At 41.0% G+C, this 16,070-nt stretch overlaps 3 protein-coding genes across 3 annotated transcripts in view; 2 read left to right on the forward strand and 1 right to left on the reverse strand.

Annotated features, from left to right (window-relative positions):
• LOC138025285 (uncharacterized) overlaps window positions 1–16,070 on the reverse strand; it is a 411,211-nt gene that overhangs the window by 19,953 nt on the left and 375,188 nt on the right. The window lies entirely within an intron of this gene.
• LOC138025288 (steroid 17-alpha-hydroxylase/17,20 lyase-like) lies at window positions 1,626–4,750 on the forward strand. The gene is made up of 2 exons (XM_068872527.1): window positions 1,626–2,041; window positions 3,109–4,750. The coding sequence occupies exons 1-2, from the start codon at window positions 1,689–1,691 to the stop codon at window positions 4,256–4,258; spliced, it is 1,503 nt and encodes a 500-aa protein (XP_068728628.1). The 5' UTR covers window positions 1,626–1,688; the 3' UTR covers window positions 4,259–4,750.
• LOC138025282 (steroid 17-alpha-hydroxylase/17,20 lyase-like) lies at window positions 5,545–7,486 on the forward strand. Its single transcript, XM_068872516.1, has one exon. The coding sequence runs from the start codon at window positions 5,583–5,585 to the stop codon at window positions 7,068–7,070; it is 1,488 nt and encodes a 495-aa protein (XP_068728617.1). The 5' UTR covers window positions 5,545–5,582; the 3' UTR covers window positions 7,071–7,486.

The raw sequence follows: 16,070 nt of genomic DNA on the forward strand, positions 1-16,070 counted from the left end.
AGTGACAAAGGTGCCCTATCGAGCATACAGCAAGTTACAACAACAGCGATTAACTTTGAAAAACTGTTAGGGGATACCCATCACTGCCTTTTTTGAATTCGCAAAGCTTCCTTCTTTGTCTTAAGTAATTATTCAGGTTTAGGTTTTGCGTCATTTGGTTGCCAGTTTTGGCTAAACCTCGTGACATGTCCCCTTTAATCCTACCTCATACTGAAAACCCCTCGTTTTCAAGCCTTTTTTAGCGATCAAAGTCTCTTTCTGAACCTATTAATTAACCTGCTCCTATACAGCTATACCTTTCATTATCTCAGCTATACCTTTCATTCAGCCCGAGCAACTCTTTGTGTCAAGATGCTTCTGTGAGTGCCATGGAGGCCTGCATTGCTGACATCAAGAAATGGACTCAGCACAATAGTCTTATGTTGAACGACGATAAAACTGACTTTATTATGATCGGAACTCGTCAGCAATTAGCTAAAGTCAATGTAACTAGCATACGAGTGGGAAATCATCTGACAACCAAGTCCAGATCTGTTAGGAATCTGGGTACTTGGTTCAATGATACATTTGATATGTCCCAACATGTGACCAATCTTTGCAGTGCATCATTCTTTCAGTTACACAATGTAAGACGCATAAGAAAATATTTAACGCAAGAAGCGGCCGCAACACTGGTGCACTCTTTTGTCACATGCAGAATCGATTACTGCAATAGCTTATTGTATGGTCTACCTGACTACCAGTTATCCAAGCTTCAAAGGCTCCAAACCTCGGCCGCCAGATTAGTTTATGAGGAAAGTAAATTCTGTCACATTACCCCATTATTGATGAAACTTCATTGGCTTCCCATAATCTACAGAATCAGGTTCAAAACAGCACTTTTAACGTACAAGGCAATCAGTGGCTTAGCGCCGTCCTACATAAGTGATCTTATTTCCATTAAGACCGGTGCAAATTACTCTTTGCGATCTGGCAACGAATTACTTTTAAATTTTCCTTTACGTAAGTCTTATTCTACACTTGGTGACCGTTCTTTTAGTATGGCTGCCCCTCACGTTTGGAATTCACTTCCTTCCTTCATTAGGAAAGCCACCACAATTAACAATTTTAAGAGTCAACTTAAAACTTATTATTTTAAATTAGCATATTTTTAGTTTACAGGAATTAACAATTTTATTGGCACTTTGAATTCATGTAATTAATCTTAAGTTAACTTACAAATCTATTTATGAACATATTCTTAGCTTATATGAACTGATAAATTTTATTGGTATTTTAATCCATGTTAAGCGTATGCGATCATTCTGTCATGAAGCTTGCGCTATATAAGTTTTTAAGTTATTATTAGAGTAATTCACCTCAATAAAAGCCAAGTCCGTCGACCGGAATTTAAATATAGTTCAGAGTTCGTGGCATGTTTATGTTTCATGAAATGCGCGGCACATTACGGAAATCTCGTGGATTTCTAATTGTGTGCAAGGTAATTGCCTCTTAAACTTGACTGCAATCGATGAATTTTTGAACTTATCAGCAACAATATCGGCCAGATAAGATACTTGAATTTGAATAAATCATGAGCTGTTGCAAATTACAGCCTTCCACTTGTCAACAAAGCCTTTTGAATATGCAAAAATTTCACCCACGGCCGATGATTTGCAAAGTTTGGGGTCAGCTTTGGAAGCAAAGTCATGGTTGAAGAAGTGCTCTGGGCTATTTTGGCCATCATTTTGCTTGCAATGGCTTTCAATGGATATCTTAAGGCGAAATCTTTGCCTCCAGGTCCTTTTCCTTTACCGATTATCGGAAACTTGCTCAAGGTGGCCACCGATTCACGGCATATTGACTTAATGAAGATGGAAAAACAATATGGCCATGTCTTTCGCTTATATCTTGGAAGCCAACTCGTTGTAATAGTCAGCGGTGAGGAAGCCATCAAAGAAGTTCTTGTCACTAGATCGGGCGAATTCGCTGGGCGTCCAAACGTTTACACTGGAGAGGTTTATTCGCAAGGCAAAGCTATCGCAATGACAGATTATTCTCCGCAATGGAGACCACAGGTAACCCAGGCTCACTGTGTGCGTCACGTAGGTATTAAAATATAGAGAACATATGAGGCGAAGTTTAGGTCTGAAAATTTGCTAGAAAATGGTAATAAAAATCGATAAAACGTACCATGTGGTGAGCTGTTGTTGTCTTTAATACGTACACGAAGTTTCGGGGAAAATGGTCCCCGTTCACCTTCCTTCATAATATAGAGAAAAGGTATGAGACGGAAGCCATCCTCGGGACTCCGAGCGAAAGAAAACAAGCATGATTTTTTCCGCGAAAATCAAATCCAGTCGCTAAATAAACACGCCAGGTTCGTGGAATAGGAATTTCTCTAAACCATGAATCCACTGAAGCATCTCCAGGTAGCAACGCGGAGCCACCAGACTCCGTAAAACTTGTAAGTTAACCTGCTAAAATGGCGACCAGAAAGCGTGATACTCACGAAGTGCCCAATTCAAAATGGCACTGAACTCTGGACGCCTGGTGACGAGTATAATAAGTCTCCCTCGAGGGAGGGGAGTCCCAAATTGCTAAATACAAAACTCACTGAGCAATTTGGGACTCCCCTCCCTCGAGGGAGACTTATTATACTCGTCACCAGGCGTCCAGAGTTCAGCGCCATTTTGAATTGGGCACTTCGTGAGTACCACGCTTTCTGGCCGCCATTTTAGCAGGTTAACTTACAAGTTTTACGGAGTCTGGTGGCTCCGCGTTGCTACCTGGAGATGCTTCAGTGGATTCATGGTTTAGAGAAATTCCTATTCCACGAACCTGGCGTGTTTATTTAGCGACTGGATTTGATTTTCGCGGAAAAAATCGTGCTTGTTTTGGGTCGATCGGAGTCCCGACGCTGGCTTCCGTCTCCTACCTTGTCACTATATTATGAAGGAAGGTGAACGGGGACCATTTTCCCCGAAACTTCGTGTACGTATTAAAGACAACAACAGCTCACCACATGGTACGTTTTATCGATTTTTATTACCATTTTCTAGCAAATTTTCAGACCTAAACTACGCCTCATATGTTCTCTATATTTTAATACCTACGTGACGCACACAGTGAGCCTGGGTTACCTGTGTGGAGACTTCATCGCAAAATCACTGTCTCTGCACTGAAAATGTACATGAAAGAAGTTCTGAACGAAAGTAAGGTTATCGAAGATGAGTTCGATCTGCTTTTGACGAGAGTGAGTCTATGGAATGGCAGACCCCATGATATCGCAAGAGAGATTCGGCTGGCTGTCATGAACGTGATTTGCGCTTTGGCTTTTGGTTCCAGATATGAGCTGGATGATCCCGAGTTTTCACGGATACTTGAGATGACCACCGCTGTAGCGAAGATGCTTGCGTCCGGTAGCCTGGTGGATGTGTTTCCTTGGATGTGGTTTTTACCTTTCAAAGCCACCCAGGCACTAAAGAGGAGCGGTCAGGAAAGAGATGAACTGATTGGAAGAATTTACTGGGAACACGTTCAAGCTAATAGGGTGCAGCATCCAAGAGATTTGGCAGACACCTTGATAAAGGCAAAGAAGGAGGCTGAAGACGAAGACAAGTCTGTGAAAGGGTTTCTCACGGATGAGCATCTCATCTTCACTCTTTCTGAAGTATTTATGGCTGGGTTGGAAACAACTTCAAGTACCCTGTGTTGGATACTTCTATACCTGATACATTACCCAAGTGTTCAAGACAGGGTGCACCAAGAACTGGATGAGGTTATCGGAAACAGTCGCCTTCCAGACCTCGCTGACAAGAAGAACCTGCCGTATTTGGAGGCTACGATTGCAGAAAGCCTGAGGGTCTCGTCTCTGGTCCCTTTGGCCGTTCCACATAAGGCGACAGTGGACACAAGTCTACAGGGTTATCACATACCAAAGGGCACGACAGTACTTGTCAACTTATGGTCTCTTCATCACGATCCAGAGATCTGGGATGATCCCAATGAGTTTAAACCTGAGAGATTCCTGGACGACAATGGCCTTTTCCAAACACCAAAAGCGGGTGTTTTATTACCGTTTTCAGGAGGACGTCGCGTTTGCTTGGGAGAGTCATTTGCCCGAATGCAGCTCTTTTTTGTCTTGGCACGATTGTTGCACAGCTTCAAGTTTGAGAACCCGCCAAGTTGTGATCTTCCCACTCTACAGCCTGATGTAGGAATTGTGCTCATGCCACAGTCCTTTAAAGTTTGTGCAGTCAAGAGGCACATATTTTGAGACCCTTCCATGTTTTGGTGACGCACATTTAACATTTTGACACATTATGTTTGACGTTTTCTACTAACTAAGGCGGTCAGTAAAATAATTCACACGTTCTGGTCATGCAGCGTTCATTGTAATATCTAATTTGATTTGAGAAAAACATCTGGGTACCTGAGAGCTATTTAACGAACATTTTAACCGTCATTGAGTCATTTATTCTGCATTTTCACCATGAATATTTGCCTGTGCATAACACAACTATACAAACTATATAGTCAGTATTTTTCACAGGTAAACAGACGATGTTTAGAGTAACTCAAATAAATCACCCTGTGCTTCCAATTTCCTTATTCTTGCACATAAACGACAATATTCGCAGCAATTTCATATCCTTGGAATAAAATTTCATGGAGTGTCTAGCAATTCGGGCCTGCCAAGGGGGAGGAACAAAGTTCGATTCCCGACCAATGCAATATACTTGCAGTAGAATAAAGTACCATTCTAGCTTAATATACACACTTTTAATATTATATCCTCTATAAACCAGATTACGCTTGTCGGAATGTGACAAATACTATGGTTGACGGTTTCATACGTCAAACGGTATCTTTATTAGTTCTCAGATATTTACGTCAAAACAATTTTTCCCTACAAATGCAACTGTGAAAAAAAATCACGCTGACTTTTTCATTTTCGCACCGTATTCGCGCGAGCGGGTCCGCAAAGAGCAGAACAGCGCTGGTAAGAGCACACAGATGATTTTACAGATTTTAGAGCGATCCTTCGCCGTCGTCCTCGAAAGCCGTTTTATTAACGGCCAAATACTCTTTTTCAAGAACGCCAAACATTACCATAATAATAAATGCTATAGAGCTTTTCATAAACACACGGACTCGTTTTTGTTTTTTCTCTGTTGTCAATAACATTTGCCGTGAAAGTTAATGTGCTTAAAATCCGTCACAATGAAAACGATGAATGTGAACATGTCATGACATGTTAACCCGTTCCGATACAGTGACTGGCATCAATGAAACACAAAACGGTCCACTGGATTTTATTATAAACTTTTATTTTTTTGCGAATTGCATATTACGTTCGTCGGGAATTTCTTATATCGATTTCTAATTCTACGCAAGGTAGCCGGTGTGTAATTTTTATTGTAATCGATTAATTTTCAACTTTATCAGCAACTGCATCGGCCGGAAAAGATGCTTAAATTTCATTAGATCATTACAATCACAGCTTATCAACAAACCCTTTTGCGGCATGAAATTGAATATGCAAAAATTTAACCCATCAATAGTTTGCCCAATTTGGGATCAGCTTTGGACACAAAGTCATGTTTGAAGAGCTGCTCTGGGCTACTTTGGCCTTCATTTTAGTTGCATGGGCTTTCAATGGATATTTTAAGGCCAATTCTTTGCCTCCAGGGCCTTTTCCATTACCGATTATCGGAAACTTGCTAAAGGTGGCCGTCGACTCACCGCATATTGACTTAATGAAGATGGAAAAACAATATGGCCATGTCTTTCGCTTATATCTTGGAAGTCAACTCGTTGTAATAGTCAGCGGTGAGGAAGCCATCAAAGAAGTTCTTGTCACTAGATCGTCCGAGTTCGCAGGGCGTCCAAACGTTTATACTGGAGAGGTCTATTCACAGGGCAAAGCAATCGTCATGACAGATTATTCTCCGCAATGGAGGCTTCATCGCAAAATCACTGCCTCTGCACTGAAAAGATACATGAATGAAATTTTAAAGGAAAGCAAGGTAATCGAAGACGAGTTCGATCTGCTTTTAAAGAGAGTGAGTTCATGGAATGGGGAACCTCATGATATCGCAAAAGAGATTCGGCCTGCTGTCATGAACGTGATTTGTACAATGGCTTTTGGTTCTAGATATGAACTGGATGACCCCGAATTTTTACGGATACTTGAGATGATCACTGGCGTGGCGAAGATGCTTGCGTCCGGGAGCTTGGTGGACGTGTTTCCATGCCTGTCTTTCTTACCGTTCAAATCCATCCAGACTGCAAAAAGGAGACGTGAGGAAAGAGATGAACTAATTGGCAGGATTTACAGGGAACACGTTCAAGCTAACAGGGTACAGCATCCAAGAGATTTGGCAGACTTCTTGATAAAGGCAAAAAAGGAGGCTGAAAACGAAGACGATTCTGTGAAAGGATTCCTCACTGACGAGCATCTCATCCTCTCTCTTTCTGAAGTCTTTATGGGTGGGTTAGAAAGCACTTCAAGTACCTTGTGTTGGACACTCGTATACCTGATACATTACCCACATGTTCAAGATAAGCTGCATCAAGAGCTGGATGACGTCATCGGGTATAGTCGCCTTCCAGACCTCACTGACAAAAAGAATCTACCGTATTTGGAGGCTACGATTGCAGAAATCCATAGATTCTCGTCTCTTGCCCCTTTAGCTGTTCCACACAAGGCTACAGTGGATACAACTCTGCAGGGGTATAACATACCAAAAGGCACGACAGTGCTTGTCAACTTATGGTCTCTTCATCACGATCCAGAGATCTGGGATGATCCCAATGAGTTTAAACCTGAGAGATTCCTGGACGACAATGGCCTTTTCCAAACACCAAAAGCAGGTATTTTATTACCGTTTTCGGGAGGGCGTCGCGTTTGCTTAGGAGAGTCACTTGCCCGAATGCAGCTCTTTTTGGTCTTGGCACGCTTGCTGCACAGCTTCAAGTTTGAGAATCCACCAGGCTGTGATCTTCCCACTCTACAACCTGATGTAGGAATTGTCCTCATGCCACAGTCCTTCAACGTTTGTGCAATCAAGAGGCACGTATTTTGATATCCTTAATACATTATGTTTCGGTGACCAGTATTTCGCATTTTGACACCTTTCTTTTATATTCTCTACTAACCAAGGACGTAAATTAATTCTCACGTTTAAGGTGTTGTGGCGAACGCGAGCACATGGCGATGACTGAAGTGCAGTTTTCTCGCCTAGCTAAGCACCAATGCAGTTCATGCCTGTCAAACAAGTCCTCAGACTTGATGCGAATTTTATATGCAGAAGGAGTAATGTTGAAATAATCGGAAATGCTCTTTTCTCTGAAGGATAAGATAGTGAGTTCTGATGGTGAAACGATCAAACAGAATTTCTTTAGACATGTCGTTAAATTACACGGAGAATATTGGATATAGGTCAGTCGAACGACAACACATCTCATTTGCACCTCATTAAAAAACAAAAGTGCACCGGCATTGTAGTATTCCTCTTTCCTTTAAAAACTGAATTAATTTTCTGCAATTCCGCATGTCACTCCATTTTTTCAAGCAGATGCATACTTTGATAAGGTTGAGGTGGCTCTGGGGGACAAATGCAGGTCCAGCATTTCAGGCATTAAAACGACACCATTCTGGATCATGAAGGGAACTGGAGTCACGCAAAAAGCCTTTTCTGCTCATCTATTAGAAAGAGAATAAGGCCCGATCCAAACGCCGCTCCGCTTATGTGCCGAACCTAGCTCAATAAAGTTTGACTAGAGAGCGACTTTGGAGCGACGGCTGATTCATACGCCGTACCTGGGTCGAACCAAAGTGAAATCCATACAATGGTAAAGGGGCCTTGGTACAGGTAAAACTTCAGAGTGTATTCTATTAAGATTATAAATTATCACAATTTATGCGTTAGGTTCGGCACATGACAAGAGCGCCTTGTGAATCAGCCGCCGCTCCAACGTTGCAAGGTGCGACAGACGCTGCCGAACTTAACGTTTTTAGCCGCTCCAAACCTAACCTGCCGAACCAAATTGATTCAAACGCCGCTTTTCTGCCGCTCTTAACTCATCAGTTAGGTTCGGCGCATGAATGGAGCGGCGATTGGAACGGGCCTAACAACACCTCATTTGCCCCGGATGTCGCCTGTGTACGACGGTCAGAATGAACAATACCCTCTTTGGGCAGAAATACGTAAATGTTATTATTCACACAAGCGTGACTAAGTATCAACAGAGCTATAAGTGAGCAACAACTTGTGCCTAACTTGTAAGCACCAGTAAAGTGCTGAACGGACATCCACTTTTCCTCTCGTAATTGGCCGATATGCATGTCCCAACAGAAACATATTCGGCAAAGACTTTGGAACATCCAATCTTAAAGCAAGCATTCCAAACCCAGGAAGATCGAACGAGACTCTGCTCGCAGGGTACTCAGACCCGGACCTTCCACCAGAACTGCTCTTAATCTAGGAAGGGAAAAAACACATTCTAGTCATTTAGAGGCACAAGAAGACTTGCTGCAGATGTCTTGGTGCTGGTCACGCTTAAATGAATGTCTAAATTTCCCGAACTACAAATAAAAAACGACAAAGACACATAAGTGGGAATTCCAACGGCGTATCCTCAGGAATAACGAGAGTAAAATAGCAAATAGCAGTTCTGTGGCGGGTGGAGCTGTTGAGCCGTGACTCTCCACAGCCTAAGTCCTTGCCCTAATCCTAATCCCAACAAACGAACCCTAACCTTTCATCCAAACGAGTTTGGATGCTATATTTGAAGTTTTTGCCTCTTTTTTTTTTCACATGATGTTACTGCCGTAGAGTGATCAGAAAAACAACAACGGCGCGAGTATTATTTCTTGAATATTCAATAACTTGAACGGGACCGATACCATTGATTGCGCTCACACTTGAAGTCCTCATTCTTTTCTATGAGAATATTTAATAACCTGAACAGGATCATCATAATTGATTGCACATATACAAACCACACAATGAGCTATGTCCACACGCCTGAATGACAACAAATTTGAGAACGCTTATGACAATACGATATTTGCGAGAAAGAGTTCTCTCAAGTTAACCAAACAAATGAACGACACAATACATAATCGTAGCCTGTGGGAGTAAGTGATTACCTTATTCCAAAAAGTTGTTTTGCAACGATCTATGAAAAAAGCATTCTCCATAGAAGTGCGCTGGAGCACTGATAGAGGTTTTGCACGGTAGCCATGTTGCTTGGCAGGAACAATGAAAATGTTTTGCATTAGAAAGAACATTTGTTCCCATAGCAAAAAGAAACTATTGCTTCTGCCATGCAACATGGCTGCCGTGCAAAACCTCTCTCTATTGGGGACACTGTAAACTGAAATTAACAATGAAAGCAAATCAAGTCAAATGTTGGTTTTTGAGGAGAGGGAAAACCGGAGTACCCGGAGAAAATCTCTCGGTGCAAAGTAGAGAACCAAGAAACTCAACCCACATATGACGCTGATTCTGGGAACCGAACCCGGACCACATTGGTGGGAGGCCAGTGCTCTCACCACTGCGCCATCCCTGTAACCCTAGGATAACAGAGGTATATACTACAGATGGTCAAAGAGGTATGTACTACGCTATGACAGTTGCATTTTCGAATTATTATACAATCAACAGAACATTGCGTTTCTGATTGCTCAATGACGAAAGCATAATTAGGTTATGAAATGCGATAGAGTTTATACAATGTAATACGGAAGTTGCTATGGAAATACAGTGGTGAAGTAATTTTGTGGAGTATACAACCAATGGAAAATCTTATGAACGTGCTCGTTCGGAGGCGGAAGCTGAATAATTGGACCTCGGTTATTCATTATTCTTTGGGTTTTTCCTTTCAATTATTCATTATACTTTTTAAGTTCTTTTTGATTATTCATAACTGACACCAATTATTAGAACATTGTCCGAAAACACCACCATAACACCATAACGTGGTTATAAGACATTGCACCAAAACGAAATAAATTCTGTACATTCGACTATAAACTTAATTCTTAAAGGGATGATATGTCTCCAAAAGCAGTGCTATTGCCAGTGGCTATTTTCACAAATTTGAATTTGGAGCCTGGCCTGCACGGCATAGCCTGGTTGGTTGCGGAACTTTTTTTATTTTTATTTTATGTGCCTATACATACAGGTAACGCAGGCCCGAGGGCGGGCGTTATTTTTTTTTGAGGGAGTGTGCGATCCAACGAGACGGACCAAAGGGGTTGCACGGGCATGCTCTACCGCGGAATTTTGAAAATTAGGTTTTCCGAGACTGCATTTCATGCGTTTTGAAGTATGATATTATTCAAACTTTTGAACTTCAAAATTGACTTTTTTGGCGCAGAGACTACTTCACGTATGTATTTTACAGTTTTAGAGAATAATGTCAAGTTGAAACTCCGTATTACTCACTGGCTTTATCCTAAATTCATGTTCTTTCATGGTAAAAATTGGTATTAGAAAGTGCTTGGTTTGCCCCTAGCTTGATACCAGCTGACCTGCCGGTCGACCGCTTTGAACGCCCGCGCCCTCTTTTGGGTAACTTGGAACGTGAGCTGTACAAAAAAAAAAGTTTTAAAAACCATTGAGGTTTAGAAACATAAAATGGAAAGTTCCATAAAACAAAACAAGGTGAACTTAATATCGCTTTACCGTCGGTCACGACTCCTATTTTTCTCTGATTTCTTGCTTTTCCCCATTCTACACAATTCAGTATCCAACAATTACATCATTGATAAGCCGACCATGCGTACACCGTCGTTGACACACTGACACCAATTTGGACATCAGGCAATGGCCGTTTTTATACTAGCTAGAGACGCCCCATAATCCGTCCAGACGAATTATACTTCTCTCCTGTTTCCCATAGTAGTGTAAAGACGGGACAAACCGTGAAAGACGCATAATCTCTCTGCGACGAACTTGGGCAAATATTATTTTCTGCGACGGTGAAAAGGCAGGCAAAAGATTCATAATGCGTCTGGAGGAACTATCCACTTCAGTTTGTCTTCCAAGACGCACTAAACTGGAAAGTTCGTCCAGATGCATAATGCGTCCCGTGCCCGTCTTTACACTAGACGAATTTAACAGACGCAGAAAAAATCCCAGACGGATTATGCGTCTCTAATATAAAAACGGCCAATCACTAACCGTCCACGTGAATCTAAGGTGAAACGTTCAGACAGGAAACGATTCAAGAAGTTATTACGACAAGTTGTTTGGCATATTCTACAATAGTCCCAGTATGATCTGAGTCTGAAGCTTTGGAACAGATTTGGAAGGAGTCTTTTGTAGTTTGTATGTAGTTTTCTTTAATTTCCTAATTGCCGACTGATTTCACGAAAACAAAAATTTTATCGTATAAATATAAAGCCCCTCTCAAAAATGTATCAAAAAGTATGTTACAGGTTGAATTAAAATTTAATATAATTTAATTTCAACCTAGGTCAAATATTTTCCAACCTAGGTTATTATGAACTGTCTAAAAAAGGGTTTCCCTTTTATTGGGGGATGTAATTAAAAAAATTGGGGCCTGGATTTTTAGGGAGAATAAAAAAAAACACCCTTTTCCACCCTTCCCTTGCCTTCTGTTCTTCTTTCACTTACCGTCTCTCCCTCTCCTTCCCCCTTACTGTCCTTGCTTACTATCAACGAAGTGTGCCTTGAACTTTCACAACATTCCATGCCGCTCCAAAGATTCGAACGTCCGCACCATAGCACATCCGAGATTTCTTCTTCTCTGAATTAACCCCTAAGCCATCGAAACAGCAACTGAAGTCGTTAAGCTATTTCCAAGCCTTCACGACAGCCACCGTTTCTCACATGCGTAAATGATATAGAGTGAGACTTATAGAAAAATTAATGGTCAAATATTGTACGAAGTTTATTTACGTCGCTATGCAAAATACCCAGGAACAAGGCATCATTTCTAGTCATGATAACAAACCGATTTTCGCCGCAAACACAGCGTTCCCACTGTGAAAAAAAGATGGTGGCACGGGCAAATAGAGCAACAAAAGATAACCTTTGCAGTTTAATAAAAGAAAAGAATTCGTCTCCGAACCACTGGTGTCATCATCTTGGAGAAACCGCTTGTAAAAAAAACAAAAAAAAACATAACCATTCACAGAACAATTCGCAAAGCCTATGAAGTGGTTTTCGGAATCTCTCGGAAAAAAAGAAATTAAAAAGCCACAAAAGAGTGCACAAGTCACAGCTACATCAAATACAGAGCAGAAAAATGGTGAATAATTTGAAAAAGTGGCAGGATGAGCCTGACATTAAAGGAGAGCGGTGTCTGACACTTGCGAACTGCAGACCGCGGACTCCAGACTAACCCTGAATCACAGTTATTGAAAGCTAACCGCTCAAAAATGGGTCCTGAGACTTAAATACTGTTTATCAGCACTGTTTTAGTGAAATGGGTGTTTAGCCTTAAATTGTGCTTACCAGTGCTATTTGCAGGCAGCAAGCAGTCTACAGAAAGGGAAGAAGAAAAGGAAGAAGTTCGAACTTTAGGATTATGTGGCGCTGAAAATTAATAAAATGGAAAAGGAAACGCCCTTTCATCCAAATGTGCTACTTGCTCAAATTGGAGAACTTGAAGGAGACTGTGCCAGAATAATCACAAAATTTGGATTTATCACTACAAGCAGACTCAGCAAAATTAAAAAAAAACAACAAATATTTTATTTGATAATGCAAAAGAAATAACACTTGCAAGAGCCTACAAAATGGCTTCTGATCAATAGATTATGAACCCTTTTTTACTTCCCTTTGATTATAACGAATTCAAAGTAAGCAAAAGATAGAGCAAATAACTAAGCAAATTTAAAATCAACAATACATCGTGTATGTTTCAATTCTTTTATTTCTTGGAAGATAATTCAATATTGTTTCTCCCTGCCCTCCAAAGGAGATTCATCAATGAACAATGTCCTAAAAAGCTCTGAGAAAGAAAAGTAGAATCGGTTATGCACTGTATGCCTAACCCCAACCTTCATGCTAACCATTTAAACTCAGTGCCTAGACTTAACAACTATTGGGGTTTTATAAAATACTCATGATACACTAAGTTCATCCCCTCACCTCTAGGACCAATTTACTAACCAATATATTACACGTACTTACTACTAGTTGATGGGTTTTTGTTGATGTTTCCTACTATCAATTTCAACCTAGTTTAAAATAAAATGACCCACAATTATAGGTTGAAATTAAAATTAACCTGAATTTAAATTTAACTGTAACAAGTACATAAGCAAATGTTTTATTCGTTATTCCACTGACATGGGCTGGCTGTGTTATTCATTATTCCTAATTTTCCTAACCCAAATATTCATTATTCATTTTTCACTTAATGCCATTATTCATTATTCATTATTAAGCTTTCATCCCCGATGCTCGTGCAAAACCACACAGGGAGCTCCTAGGCAATTTGTAACAAACTGGTTATTGAAGTTAGACTAAAGTAGCGTGACACTGCCTCTTTAAACTCTTGAAAATTTTCTCCTGTGTAATTTTTTTTGTAATTATGTGTCACAAACAGCGCTCAGATTCCTATTTTTACCGTAGGTCAAATGAGTAAGAATAAATGTGCAAGGGTGGAGATTTTCACACTTTCATATTTACAAAAATAGAAGGATTTGTATGAAAATCATTGAGACGTGAATGAATGGCAATGCGTCCTTTTCCCATTTAGAAACCCTTATAAATTCTTCAACTGTAACAACATCAGTTTAAAGGATATACTTACGAAGATCGGTATGGTAGCATATTTTAAGCTGCTATTTTTATTTCTAGAAAAATAATTTCATGAAACCAGCAGCATCATCAGGGGCGGATCCAGAAATTCCATAAAGACTGGGCCCCCCCTGCCCAATGCCCGCTCTGAAAAATTATTTGTGTCCAGTCTTCCTCGTCAATTCGTAAAATAGAAAACGCCTGTTACATTTAACGTGTCTCTCGGATTTTTGAAAAGCAGTGCGCTTATTATCAAAATTTTTCATCTTTGATATGAATTATACGTTCAGTTTTTCATATGTGATGTATATCTGTAAACGCAAAATGTATTTGAAATAAGAAAAGTTCTGAAACCGAACTAATCACTATCAAGAGAAAATGAGGGGACAGAGAGGAAGGCTCCCGGTCCAGCCCTTGGGATAGGTCATGTCCTCGAAAGTTATTTTTAGACCAGCGGAAGTCTTTGTTCTAGCGGAAGTCTGTCTTCCGAGACGTCCGCATGCAGGACAACCTCGGTCTGATGTTTGAAAGAAAAGCAAAGATTTCATGCAATGATGGACTATGTGGACTTAACGTTTGTCGATGACTGCATGCGGACGTCTCGGAAGACAGACTTCCGCTCGTCTAAGAATAACTTTCGTGGACATGGCATATCCCGGCCAATGACCTGAGCCTCCCTCTCTGTCCTCTCATTTTCTCTTGTCACTATCTAAAGTAAAACCACCTAATGCTCACTGTACCTCTTGAAAGTCGGTTACAGAAGCTCATAGATCAATTCAATGGAAGTGTAGTTCAAGTAGATTTCTACTTAAAGCAAAGACTAAATCTCTTAGTTTCATTGTTCCTTGCTCAGTTAAGATACATGTACAGTTGCAGTTGCTGCATTGATTGCTTAATATTTCTTCGGTCATTTCGCTTTTTGACTAAAACTCAGTTTTCAGAACCGAATAACCTGGATTTTGTAGCGCAGTGGCCATTGGCGGAGATAACATGTGGCCAAATAGATTTAAAATTGCGTATGTTGTAACTTGCGTAGAAATTTTCCTATAATCAGAAAGGCGATGAAATGTAACCTACATCAGGAGCCCATGATGATGGGCTCCCGCCTACATTTACTAATCACCTGGTTTACGAGTGTCAATGGGTTCGTTCTTTTGGCAACTGCTGCTTTCCTTTCTCTATTCCTTTACAAAGCCTACCTTCACTGGTACAGCTGTATGTAAGACACTGCAGAACAGTGATTCGCATCTATATAAAAGAAAAAATTCCTGGACAAAAGGGGGAGGGGTGCCGGGGCCCGCTGGGCATACCCCTAAATCCGCCCTTGATCATTGTGTTTACGAAAAGACGGTCACGTGAGGAACTGTTGCAAAAAGGTCTATTCGAGAAATGGAGTATTTAACGTTGTAGAATTTGCACTCGGCTGTCAGTTATAATTGCCGAACTGAAACCGTAGGAAATACCAAAAAGCGAAAAACCGCTTGTTTTTTGTTCGCCGAAAACCAAATGCTAAAAATAGAAAAGCCGCAAGAGATACTAAGACCGAAAAACCAACGTTTTTCAGCGCAAAAACCGCAAGGGGCTGTAATGATTCGATGGGGAAGAAAATCAGCAACACAGACTCGCTAAACACAACTATATTACAAAATGGCGGACCCTACAGAATGCTACTACCCAGTCCCTGCTCAAGTGGTATAAACGCAATTTCTGCTGTACATCACTTCCGCTACACTACAGGGGCAAAACTGCGAAACCTAAAATTTAAATTCCCCTTTCATTTCATGATTTATGGCCATTCTACGGCCCGTACAATTTTGAGAACATTCAAAACATCACACGTGCCCATAAACCACGAATTTATATGCGGCACTCGCGTTCTCTACAATCTCCTCTACTTATTCTTTGACATATACTACACACGCAATCACGCATTTACGATTGTTAACATCGAGATGAGAAGTCCCTGAATGCTAAAAGGAGTTTCGTTCGCAGCAGAACGTGTAGGTCGCGAAAACCGAGTAGGAAGCACTCATTTCTTCAATACTCTTGGTTACATATTGGAGAAGGGAGATTGCATGGATTGCGCAGTGGTGAGAGCAATCGCCTCCCCATTCTCGTTCCTATATCCTATCGTTTCTCTTAGCCGGCTGGGCCTTGGCAAGAGAAAACGAAAGGCTCTGCATACTCGTTCCCAGATCACGATGGGATCAGCTGGGAACGAGAATGTCGCCTCCAATGTGGCCCAGGTCCATTCCTAGAGTTAACGTCACATGTGGGTGGAGATTGTTGGTTCTCTACTCT

The sequence above is a fragment of the Montipora capricornis genome, chromosome 12, assembly GCF_036669925.1.
Source record: "Montipora capricornis isolate CH-2021 chromosome 12, ASM3666992v2, whole genome shotgun sequence".
NCBI lineage: Eukaryota > Metazoa > Cnidaria > Anthozoa > Scleractinia > Acroporidae > Montipora > Montipora capricornis.